The 13,652-nt window shown below is 38.4% G+C and overlaps 1 protein-coding gene across 1 annotated transcript in view; it reads right to left on the bottom strand.

Moving 5' to 3' along the window:
- UST (uronyl 2-sulfotransferase) overlaps window positions 1-13,652 on the bottom strand; it is a gene marked incomplete at its 5' end in the record, with an annotated part of 157,817 nt that overhangs the window by 79,947 nt on the left and 64,218 nt on the right. Inside the window, one exon of the mRNA XM_010707216.3 lies at window positions 2,005-2,160. Within this exon, the coding sequence (XP_010705518.3) occupies window positions 2,005-2,160 (156 nt within the window). The remainder of the gene's footprint in view (window positions 1-2,004; window positions 2,161-13,652) is intronic.

Raw genomic sequence — 13,652 nt, 5'->3', positions numbered from 1 at the left:
ATACAACTGAAAATACCTTAAATGAGAGAAAAGTTAGCGTTGCCAGGCATGTAACCTGTGCTTTCCAGCAAAAGTAATCATTACATTCTGAACCTATTGTAACTATGTAAATAAGCTATAAATCAAAATAAAGAGACTAAACTTACTGCAGAGCATAACAGAAAGTAAATCTTCAGCTCTATAGCAATACGTACTTCACTATTTGTGTTCCTGGATATTTCCCATATGGTAATCAAACAGCTTGTGGAGTGCAAAAAACAATGCAACTGCTGCATTAAAATTCAGTCTGGGCTTCTTTGAATCCTGATATTTCAGACTGAAGCAGGGAAGACTGTTTACATACGATCTTTCACTATGTTTAACATGTTTCTGCATACCAGAGAAATGTAGCAGATAATAAGGGTGAAAGATTGTGGCTGTTGCTACCTCAGAGGATTTTAGATTTTCTTATACATCTCCTAATCAGTAATGAATCAAAACAAAACCGAAACAACCCAAAACACAAAAACAATCATGCCAATAAAAATCGCCTACCCTGTATCCAACAATTAAGCAGAAATAGTTAAAAGAAGAAAGAATAACACATGACAGTTTGCCCTCTGATCCAATGGGACCATTCTGCAAACTCCCCAGGCTGCACATTGCTGACAGCGTGGTGCTAGCAGCAGCCCATACACACACAAAGATGCAGTGACAGCTGCAGCCTCAGGCTCTATCTCTGCCATTAGTCACTGAGTGGGGCTAAGTAGGGTAGCAGGGGTGACACTGGACTCCTCCACAGCCTTTTGGCTGGTGTGGCAGCCCTGGATTGCCAGTCCCCCAGTCTCAAGGGCCCTAAAAGGGTAGCTGATCCGCTCACTGCTTGTGGGATCTTGATGGCAATACTGGAAGGAGGGAACTTGGGAACTGCAGTAGCAACATCTGCTCTCAAATTTTAAATCGGAACAAACTGTTATATCCAAAATAACAAACACTGAAACTTATGCTCATAAAAAGGCTACAGATAAATAACCCCTAACCACAGGACGTTGTCACTGGTAGGCCTAAGTCTGTATTTTGATCACTGCATACATCCTCTTGTGGTTTGCTAATCTCAGGGGTGATGCAGACATCTGCTGCAGCATTTACCTGAATCAGCAGATCAAAAGAACAGCTATGGGTAACATGAAACAGCCATGTGTAATGCATATGAATTAATCAGTACACTTTGGAGACCAAGTTTTTTTGAGTTACTTGCATCAATACCTATTGATGGCATTGACACTTGTGAGCACGTGGTTTCCAAGATACAAATGAATGTAAATAATAAAATCTTTTGGTCTCAAAGTTGCAAAAAGGATGTCCTTCATAGTTTTAAGGAAACATGAGTTTAAGGGAACATAAAAAAAGGGGTAATGTAGGTAGAGAGATTTCACTTGCATTTGCTTTATGTTGTACAATAACATGAAAAAGGCAGATGAGTAAGAGGCTGAGACAGGATCAAGGATATGTTAGACTAGGCAACATAGTTTAGCATGGACCTGGGTAAGAATTTTTTGAAGCAAGTGGTTATTAAAAGTAGATTAGAAACTGCTGGCTTTTACTTATATGTACTCTGCTTAAGAGACCCAAGCTAGCTCTGCATATGCTGGCACGTCTATATGACAAATGGCTGTGCCCTGCAGATACATTAATACAGGTCCCAGAAGCTGTTAGCACCTAACTTCACTTGTAATCTTAAGTCTCTGGACTGACGCTGGGCTAATTGCTGTGTTGAGTACATTCAAGAGCTGGCTAAATGGAAGCTAGTTTTTCTTATAACCTTCCACATTGTGTTGCTCTTGGCTCTACCATTCATTTCTTTTGTTAACTGAAGCCACTTCAAGGATGATGATTTCTGGCACGTTACTCAGGTCAAAGCAGTAATACAACTTTTCAGTGTGATTTCTGCTTGTATACGCCTTTGTTTCTCAGCTTCACAAACGCAATAAGAGAACAGGCTCTAAGTTGAGCAGAGTAGCTTACCTGTTCATTTTTGGTCAGTCTTGTTTTGTTATGAATGTCAGATGTTACCAGGTTGAATCCATGTTTCTCTGATAAAATTCTCAAAAGCAAAACCACAGTTCTACTCCCACACTTTCCAACTCTGTTGTAGACCACCTGGCTGGGGAAAGGAAGTACCTAAGTAAAGATTGAAAAATATGGAGTCAGTATATTGGTATTTTTGCTTCTTTATATCTCAGTCAGAGAATATTTTGCCTGTAAGCCAACAGATATGTAGAAGAGAATTTCTAGGATTCTGTCGACATCAGAAGGATTCACTTCCAGCAGCAAGCTATAAGTTCTTCAGTATAAAAAGCACATCATTCAGGAGATGACAAACAAAATTTCCCCTTGTGATACAGTTTACATTAACAGTGCAGATTAGTAGCCACTCAAGAAACACTAAACCACTGCTGATGACTTCCAGTAAAGATGGTGATGAGCTTAAGCATACTGATTGCCTCCATACAACGAACCACAGTGAACTAGCACTGCAGTTTGGCAGCTCCAAGTGAAGCTGACCTAATGAAAGAGGAATGCTTGAGTTGCAAAACTTCAGTTTAAAAGAAAAAAAAAAGAAAGTAGCAACCAAATGGAGAGAGCTAAAATTAATCGTTTCAATCTAAAATATAAACAAGAATCTTCTGAAGACCTAGAGAAGGAATCTGACGCTGGAGAGGCATGTACTTGTGCAACAAACAATACCATTAGTCACTGCTGGGCCTAGAGGACAAATGGCAAACTCTGGTCACACAGATGATGTGCACTCAATGTCAAACCAAACTGTCTACATCTCACCTGCCTACTGGCAGTGGTCTCCAGCCCAAGCCACTGATGCAGCATGCTCTCCCTCCCTGTTTGGACATTGTTAGTTGACTTGGGCTAAAACAATGCCTAGGATTTATCTGAATAATTTAGCAGAATAGGCAGCTGCAATCCTAGGCCTGGCACTCCTCACGCATGTGCTGCAGGCCTCAGTGTTCTTTACAAATATCATCTCTGAAGCTGTAGACAAGTGTTTTTTTTAGGCTCCAAAGCACAAAAGAGAGGGTAGAAAAGTTTGACATTTCTTTTCCCAGTTATTTCTCCAAAATTCCTAACGTAGTTTAGCAACAGACATTGTATGATATTTATTACTGCCTTTGAGGCAAAGAACAGAGAGGCCAAGGGTGCAGGTGGGGTACTTGTCTGGTTGTACTAGTATTTTTGTGAGGCACAACTATCAGAGCTTTTAATAATAGTGAACTAAATGTTTTTAGGCAGCTTAAGTATTCTAGACGAGAAGTTCTTTGAAAATAAACATAGCAACATGCCACTGACAGTGCTTTGTATGTTTGATTAACATTACCGAGTTTAGCATTTTAATCAAGGAGTTTTATTACCAGGTGTATTGAAGTTCAGTTTGGAGCAATCATGGGAATAACAAGATCAACAACACACAAAGCAGTCTGGTTTGACCCCCAAATCATCCAGGGAAAGGTGGCGGCTCTACAGTCATAACTTTCATGGAAGAAAGAATTGGATAACTGAGAAGTGTTACCGTGATTTGTGGGTGTAGAAAACAATCACAATGTCCTTCATTACAGTAAGTCCAATGATGAATTATGGCCACATGTCTGTCTGCATCTAATGTAAAATTGTACATTAAATTAGAATTTAGAATTAAAACTTAGAAAATTTTTAAATTAAAATTTAGAATTACCATTTTGAATACAGCAACCTGCAGGCTTTCCAAACTGAGATCTGACACAGATGGGTGAGTACCTGTCTCTGCTTCAAGTCTCTTCTTGGCTATTACCTTTCTTAGCTATTACAGCCAGCAGGGAAAAGCTTGTCGATTACTTCTCCGAATGAATATTTAGAAATACCTTTTATTAACTGCCATATTACAAACTGAAGATCATTAAGCCTGCTTTCATACAGTTGCACCAGCCATTTTCCACTTCTAGAAAATGTGGAAAATGTCTGTCTTGCCTTTGAGTCAAGAAAACCAATGTCATGATTGATGGACTCATCTTTTAAATATTAAATATCCTATCACAATTTAGACATGTTTCATGAAGAATTTTTTTTATTTTTATTTTTATTATATTTTTTTTTTTTTGTCAACTAGAGCCTTAGTAATTTGTTAATATTCAGTCATGCCAGGTATAGAGCCAGCAGCATACCAATGCTTCTCCTCTTCTGTCCTTGCTTTGCCCTCTCCACGTACCCTACAGATCTCTGTCACTAACCTAGGCACACCACAGTTTTTGCAACAGGAAAAAAGGCATCCTCTGCAGACATGATCTGGCAGAAGTAGTTTTCTGTTCATTCAGCAGTTCTGATTTCTTCAGTATATTGAGACAGGGTCATTGTTTACTATCCATTATGTATTGCATGGTAATTTTAGTATTCCATTAAAAAACCTAAGTTTCAGCTGATCCTCACTGGTAGTAAAGACAAGACTGGTAAAGCACTGACCCTGCACATTCTAGTCTACTGTTCCTCTTCAGAATGCCAGTCCCTTAGCTCAATATCACCCATGCAGCATCTCTTGGAATTCTGATCCTCAAAACACAGTACAATGCATTTCACTGTACTTATTACTGCCCAAATGTTACTGCTGCTCGATACTTCAGAATTTCCTCGACTTAAGCTAGATATCAAAGCAAAATGATGAGAAATATTGTAGGCATCTACTTTGCATAGCCATTCCTGCAGCATATGGAAAAGATGATCCAGTCCACTTTGTAAGATGAATAAAACTTGTTTGTTGTTTATCTTCTAAGAGCAGAATGTTTTGTAACTCCAGTATACATTTCTAATGTGCCAGAAGTCAGAGTACCACTTCTACATGTACTATGTCTTAATAAACTTAATAAACTCAAATAAACAAACAAAAAACCTACACAAAACAAAAACAGAAAGATTCTATTGCTTAGGATCACTACAAGGAAAGAACTATTCCATGTTACATTTAATATTTGCAGACCAGTTTAGAAGCTCATATAATAAAAATGGGAAACCAGAAAATCAGAAAGTGCAAGCAGTAATTCACTGTTCTAAAGGAAGCTGGATGCAGTTTTGTTTTTTTTCCTGGACAGTTTCCATGGGTTATTTTTTCAGCAAAAGGCATTCTGAAGTCACATTATCACATTAGAAAAATATTTGGTACAGCAAAAAGCAACAGCATCAATGCTATAGATGAAGAAGCATCTGCCTTTTAAATTGGCTAACACTGTCAGGACCTCATGGTTTCACCTACAGCAGTGCATGTATGCCACTCACATAGGGAAAGCTTGTATTTCTATTAAGAAGGCTGCAAAAAAATGTTTCCATATACATGGCCGGTGCCCTGGTTCTGCATTTCTGGTATGCCTCATGATATTTGAACAGCTAACAGATCTTCATCATAGAAGCAAAATGATTCCTCAAGCGGTCCCTGAGATTACTTCCAAAGAGAATTGCAAACTAGAGAAAAAAATAAAAGGAGAAATAGGGATACCCTTATAATGAACGGGAACATACTCAGATATCCGTGGCATCTTTCTGTCAACATTATACTTTATTACCAAAGGAACATTACTATTGCTACTGTTAGCAATGTTTAGTATATCCTTCTCTGCACCATAACCATAAAAGCTATTATTCCTCAAATAGCTGGGGAAGGAATAGGTATTTGGCAATTGCTGGTTTGGTTGAGCTTTCTCCAGGACATCTCATCTGCTGGTACAGTAGTGAATGTGAGCCTCCCAGGGCTCATCTAAAACCCACAGAACACAAAGCCTTCTCTTTTTGCAACATTTGTATGAAAGTTTTCTGTCAGAAACCTACCCTCCTTAATCTTTATCAATCTTTCACAAAAGCCTTCCTTTCTATGAAATTCAAAATCCCACCCTTAACGACTTCAGAACTCTAAACGTCATGAATTTAACATCTGCATTGTACAGAGGTAACTAACATTTGATTTTGTAAGAATCTGTAAGGCTATGGAAACGTTAAACAATGCTTCATAATTATTAACTGCTTTGATTTTCATAGCAGAGTTGCACTTTGCAATACAGTGAGCGAAGTTTTGCACCTGATATTTCACTCATTTCAAGCAGAATTTTACTGCACTCAGATTAAATTTAATTTCTAATTAAATCCTTGATTTGATTAGCCAATATCTTTTGGCTGAATCATACTAATATAATTCTTAATTAAAATTCTTAAAAGATTAAAATAAAAGTGGGGCTTTGTAAAGTTTCTGTTCTACATACAAACAGCGTGCCAGCCAAAATCAACAAGTGATTCTAAGTTGGCCAGTTCTCACCTTTGCCTCCAAAACTCATTTTCTCAGATAGGGTAGTTCTGTTCTGTACACAGACAATAACCATGACAACCCCCCAAAAAGAAACCATAAACAAATACTCTCTACAGATAGAGAAATCTGAAATAAGGGGCCATTATTTCCAGCCAACTGTTTAGTTTAAAGGAGGCCAATATATCAATGCCCTGATTGAGAAAACATCTGAATGCACTTTGGTAAAATCGGACAAGATTCAAGATAAATGCTACAGCTCTAATACCGCTTTAGAAGAACACAATAATTAACTGTAATCAAATCTTCACTTGTAGTGCTGCTGAATGCGGCTAGCTTTAAGGATTCATTGCTGGAGCTTCGCTAAGGTTTTATTTACGTCACTACTCCACTTCAACACCTTAATGTACCAGAAAGTACACCTGATAAACAAAGCCATGCAGCAGAGAGATTTCTGGTACTTAAGCAAGTATTTGTTTAACGTGATCAATTCTCTTTGGATAGTGCCTATCTGTTTTCAGCATTTTAGAAAGCGTTTAAGTTATTTCTTAGAAGTAAAAATACTTCTTCCAGAAACTTGTTTGAATCAAGCAGATCTAGAAACGCAAGACACTGAAAACCTTTTTAAAAACAGGAACTTTTGTTTTCCCACTCACAAAACACACAACAGCAAGAATCAGACAACATAAGAAATCACGGCAGAAGAGACATTTGAGAAAAAGGCTCCTATTATGCTAGCAGAAACAAAATGAAAATAGCAATTTGAGATTTACAAACTCCTAATTGGATTACATTTCATTTTACAATGCGAGTATGTATCACATGGACTAACTAACTGCTGAGGTGATGCTCTGGCAACGTGGTAGTCATGTAACACTGCACAACTTCAAAACAATTACAGAGTGACTTTACTGAGCTCTGCATCAAAGCCCAGAGGTAAAAGAAACAATTCAAATATACATAATTCATTTTGGAGTTATGTGAATTAGTACTTACAGCTATAAAAAGTAAAATCCACAGTATAATTACGACAGCTCTTTCCAAGGGTTTGAAAAGTTATACAACAATTTACTTGTCATTTTCTTTTCCCTTTTAGTTCACAGTTAAAGAAGATGACAAGAACCATTCCAAATTAAATCCAAAGGAAGAAAAATCATGTTTAATGAAAATTAATTTTGCAATAAGGATGACAACTGCCATTTTCAGAAGCAAAGCCATTTCTCAGCCAACGTGACAAAAATCCATGCTCCTGTTTTCAGGGGAGGCTTTGTTTCCAGGTGAACCTTTGCACCACTTAACAAAATAGACCGGATAATTTTTCACTGTGCCAACAATTTAGGGATCCACCCAAAGGCCCTAATAATTCCACTTTTACTAAGCCAAACACAATATGTTTGTGCTAATTCGCCAAACATTTTCCAGCCCAGGAAGTATTTCCTCAGTTAAATAACTCATGTCAGAGACACACATTCCCAGAAAGGAGTCCATTAGTTCCACAAATTATGCAGGTAATAATGAGCTTACATATAAGATAGGCCAGAGGCTGATACCAGAACAGGTTTTTCCTTTTTGAACAGATACTAATTTGGAATCAGATAGTACTCCACCTCTGCCACGTGAACGTGACCAATCAACACAGACAAAACTTACAAGATCACAGAATTAAACACTTGCTGATGTTAGGTATCCCTATACTTTGGGTCCCTTTACTGGGTCAAAGTAATGGTTCACTTGACTCGTGAGAGGTTAGGTATCCCTATACTTTGGGTCCCTTTACTGGGTCAAAGTAATGGTTCACTTGACTCGTGAGAGGTAGATGATGCTCACTAGGGAGAGCATACAACCCCAACAATGTCCGCAGCCCATTTTTCTCTGATATTTCTCCTCCTCCTGTTCCAGCACCCCTAGAATATATTAACTACCAGACATTTAATTTTTACACTACCTTCCACTGATCCCAATGAACACCTGTTCTCATACTGTGGGTTTCAAGAAGGCAGACTGTATAATTTAATTATATGCTTTGAGATCTTAGATTCCTTGGATGCCTCTTTTTTTCAGTTAGGTTTTTAACAAGCTTGACAAAGACTACTTCAAGGAAGACAAACACTGAGGCCAATAAGAGATAGCACACTCCAAAGAAGACTTTAAAAAAGAAGAAATCCCATTCTAACAGAAATCACTTTGTTGTCACTCACATTTAAAGCAACTGCAACAAAGAATTACTAACAGATTTTACATTTTTACTTATATTTTAGTAGAAAGCATGGTTGAAATGTGAAAGAGTTAGACTCCTCTCCTCCAGCTGAACCAGATAGATATAATTAAATGAAGTACTACCATACTTCATTTCAGAGCTTAAAGATCACATAATCATAGAATCATAGAATGGTTTGGGTTGGGAAGATCCTTAAAAATAATCAAGTTCCAACCTTCTGCCATGGTCAGGAACACCCTGCACAAGACCAGGCTGCCCAGGGCCTCACCCAACCTGGCTCTGAACATCTCCAGCGATGGGGGGGTACAGAACTTCTCTGGGCAGCCTGCGCCAGTGCATCACTGTCCTCTGAGTAAAGAATTTCTTCCTATCTCATCTAAACATACCCATTTTTAGTTTAAAACCATTACTCCTTGTTCTGCCACTACACTCCTTAAGAAAGAGACTCTCCCCATCTTTTCTGAAGGCCCCTTTTAAAAATTGGAAGGCCGCTATAAGATCTCCTTGGAGGCTTCCAACTTCCTTAGTGCAATTACCCAGCCAATTTCTTATCCACTGAATGGTCCATTCATCAAATCCATGTCTGTTCAGTCTGAAGACATGGAGACAGTGTCAGCTGCTTTGAACACATCCAGATACCCGCAGGTACCTGCCTATCTACCTGCAGAGTGTAGCAACTAGAAAAAGATAAGTTTTTACTTATAAGTACCCAACTCTAAAGCAGACTAGACTGCACGATCTTCTTTATGAGAACCAGAAATCACAAGAAAGACAGGAGTGAGATTTGTTTGCAAAGTCTGAAATCCATACAGCTGCAGTGGAGCACTGAAAAAAGGCAGAAGAATAAACAGAAGAGCCTTCTGTTACATCTTACATCGTCATTAAGAAACTAATCCAATTGAAAAAGGATGACTTAAAAACAAAGCATTTCATCTTTTTGGCAGCTAACATATTTGGAAGAATGAGTTAAAATGTGTTCTCTAATGATTCAGCATTCCTAAGTACCAAAATAAATTGAAAACATAAGCATGGAGCACAAACAACAAAAGGAGACTGGATGTAGACACATCCACACTCTGACTTGCTAAGACAAAAGAAAGGCATTACTATACAGCATTCTCCAAAGTTAATTATTTGTCCCACACCACAGATACGTATAGTCAATATCAAAAATAATTTTTACCTGGAAAATACTGCATCCTTACAATTCTAACAAGAGCTCAGTCCAAAGCAGAATGAGGTCTGTATGTTAAGCCTCAGAACAAGACCTTTTACAAGGTACCACATCTATACACACAGCAACACAAGAAAATAAAATGAATCAGTACAGTTTAAAATGTATGGGTGCACCCTGTCAATGCATTTATTTTTGCTCCTTTTATCCTCCACATTTGATTTACTTCCCTACAGCAGCAGATGCAGGTGAGCATAAGCTCTACTTCTGCAATCTGCTGCACAAGATTTCTTACAAAAGAGAACAGAGAACCAAGTTTATTTCAGGTATGTGAAACAACCACAGTTTTAAAATTCAGCACTTGCACACAAAGAGGGAAACAAGTTGGTGAAGAGCAGCTGTTCTGTTCACTTAACACTTTCAGGTGGTCAATGATGTCAGACATTATCTTGATGCGTGAGCAGATTCCTGGCTGTAATCCCTCAGCTCTGTTTAAAAGTGGTGGCAGCTCTAACTTCTCTCAGAGATGAAGCAGGTGAAGGGGAATCACGTTACCAAGCAGGGAATGGCTGATGGCTACAGCTGAACACCTGCAGCATTAATCACATCTTTTCCTCTCACCCATTCTTAATACAGCATGCTTTTCAGTTTCCTCTTCATTATTTTCGCTTTCCTCTTCAGTTTGCAACTTCTTCACCTCCTCTGTGGCCAAAATTAGAAACAGGACTGTATCTTTTCACCCTAACACTGAAGAGAACTGAACAACCACCCTTCATATTTTATACACATTCCTTCAAATAGACCAGAGGATGGCACTTAAAAGAATCAAACACTGTTTGTGGCAGACAGAAGGATGCAGAACAGAAAGTTATTTCTCTTTTTCGGTAGTTTAACCTCTCTTTACCCTACATGAGTGTGTGCAGATTGTAACAGAAAAGAGAGAATGGAAACACTATCATTAGTTCTCTTCTGAAATCCAGTATATTTTCATCTCTTAGTTACCAAGTTCATCGTGTTGTGGAAGTCATCTTGCTGGCATGTGCCCATCTCATAACAAGATAAAGGAGATCAATGATGTAAATTGTTCACTGATGTTGACATTTGAGGGAATGTGCATGAACTCATGCAGGCTAAAACTTTTCTTGTCATTTAATTACTCGGTTTTCCACTGTAAGGTTTTCCACATGGTATCTGAAGGTCCTTAAAGTATAGAACTCTTGCATCCCACATTCTAACTCCAGAGCAGCTTCACATTTTATAAATACATATCTGAAAATAAAAATGTTGAAATTGTGAAGTTTGAAACTGCTGTTTTTCCTCCTGGTACTGCAGTTTGGTACACTGTGATGTGTTTAGAACTCATTGGCACAGTTATTCTCTGTTTAAGTAGTAAATCCTATCACATCCAACCAACGTGTTTATATTGGATAGTTACAAAATGGGAGATATTAAGTGACTAAGGAGATATTAAGTAGCTAAGCCTGGCTTTAAAAGTTTTTACAATACATCGGAGCATTGGAGTTCCCTTAAGTAACCTAACTACCTTTCAGTAGTTCCTGTACTTACAATGCAATATTCATGAGTTCACCCTGGAAGCCAACAATATTGGATTTGACAGGGGTGAGTAGTAGGCTAAATAATTTATTCCTCTGTATGCATTTGTTTTTCTTCACATTAAGGTTTAACTCCTTTGTATCTACTGTGGTTGACCATCAATCAGGCTGTAGCTAGCGCAACACATCGTGGCTTCACCACTGCTAAGGACCTGTCACGCTGTCTCAGTGTGCCCTTCTACACATTACTTTAGCTCCTTCTTTCATATTTTACTTTAACGTTTCCAGCGTGGTCTTAATCCCGCTCATCTTTTTCTCTCCACTTTGTGCAAGCACTTTATAAGTCAACTGCAGAATGAAATAAATGTTGTTTATAGCCGTAAGTGGGTTTGAATTTGTAAAACAGGCCAGTTCTGCTAGACTGTAACCAAAATGTTCATTACTGATGAGGTGGCTCTGGGGTATACTTGCTCCACATGTTCAGAGGAACTCAGAGAGACTAAATTTCTACCAGAGCTTCTGAAGATAACAGGTTCAGTGACAATGTGTCACCACTTGGAAGGAACAACAAGAAGCACCTACATAAAGGACAACAATCTGCTGGCCAGCTCTTCCAGAGCCAGAATGTAGTGAAAATGCCAGCATCATCTCAAATTACTCACAGGCCTAGAATAACTTACCCAGCTGACCATAGTCCACCTTTGAGCTACATGTGGACCCCATGGTGTCGGAACTACCACATTATGGAGGCAATCATGAAAGATTTCCAGTATCAAGTACTCTCATTTCACCCTGCTGCCAACTGAAATTCATAACCTGGCTTGCTGAGACAAATCATATCTCATTCCTGCCAACCAAGGAAGGTTTCTTTCCACTTCAGTGGAAGGAGCTCATCTCCACACCTAATCAAAAATCAGAAATGGTGCCAGCAGTGAAGGGCCTCAAACTCTTCCAAGCTGCCAGAGTACTGTTATTACTAAAACATGGGTACTGTCCTGGAAATTACCAGGTCATACTCCACTGCCCTTTGCTTACTTTACTCACCCAAATTTCTCCACTTGAATTACCACTACTCTCACAGGCCCACTCATAACAAACTGCCCTCTTTGCCTAATATTTTGAGTCTACCGTTGACCACTCATAATCTCACAATCTCCTTTTAAATTAAGGCTCTTTTCCTTAGTAGCATGTTTTCATTCTTTTTCCTTCAAACATAGTGGCTAGAAAAAAAAAAATTCAGGTCAACTGTGATTCTTACGGAACTGTTTAACAGTAGCAGTTCAGAACTTAAGAACAGCATCAAGAAATATGAGGTGCCTAGTAAAATTTAAAGTGCTACTCAACTGTCACAAGGCTTACAGACTCCAAATCCGCTTGTCACTTTCACAAGATATCCTTTAACACTACTCCTGACCAGAATGGCACATTTTTGTTTTTTGTTCCACTGAAGGTTCCAGCTGTAAATTGTACTTCAGTATCATGAACCAGCACATTTCCTAATCAACAGATAATTAAGGTGGCTATGATTTATTATGCTTCTTATTTATCTGGCATTCTATGGAGCCATGCATTTCTACTACATTTTGTTAGGTACTGTAACATCTATCCACTGGAATTTATTTTATATAACTCTATTCTTTCTTGAGGGGATATGATTGAGTGATTATGATCTCCTTCCATGCTATGCCAGTTTATGAATATATTCCTGTCACGGAAAGAAGGAGAAGCAATGAACTGGGCAGCCGCAAATTTGAAACTATTACATGTAGAATATCTTCATGTGCTGCCAAATAATCTGCAAGGACACTTAGCAGGTGACCAAAAATCAGCTCAGTATGAATTACATCCTAAAATTCAGTGAAAATACAGAGCTCTATCAGCTGCAGATGTGGGAACAATAATGCCCTGGAGAGTAATTACATATAGTACATAGTGTGGAATAAAACCTACCAGTGGTAAAATTGGTGATACCAGAAAGCTTCTGTTTTGTGTAACACTGGAGTGGCTGCTGTGTTAAAGGCAAGCAGAATCCATCTTTTAACAATGCACACAGCTTGGAAATTATATTGCAAATCAAAAGATAACAGTTTCTCAGCATTTTTGAAGTAAATTGGATGAAAACTAAAGACTACTACCAGTCACAAAACATGCAGATCCATTGTCTCTCTGTCTTTCAAAAATGAGAGTCTGAAATGAGAGGCTGCTTAGTTAAAAGCGAATTCACTGTTACTGGAACTTTTGCAGGATGTCAGCAAGCACAGTATCCCTCATGGATTTACCTTCTTGTGACAAGTAGTCTGCCTTTAATATCCCAAGTCTCTTTGTGCTGTTCATTTACTATCAGTCAGCTTCCCCATATGAACACCTTTCTGATATACTATGAAATGAAGAAGTAATAAA

Source organism: Meleagris gallopavo, chromosome 2, assembly GCF_000146605.3.
Source record: "Meleagris gallopavo isolate NT-WF06-2002-E0010 breed Aviagen turkey brand Nicholas breeding stock chromosome 2, Turkey_5.1, whole genome shotgun sequence".
NCBI lineage: Eukaryota > Metazoa > Chordata > Aves > Galliformes > Phasianidae > Meleagris > Meleagris gallopavo.
Note: the sequence above shows the minus strand (reverse complement) of the source record. Positions and strands in the feature narration are given on the sequence as shown.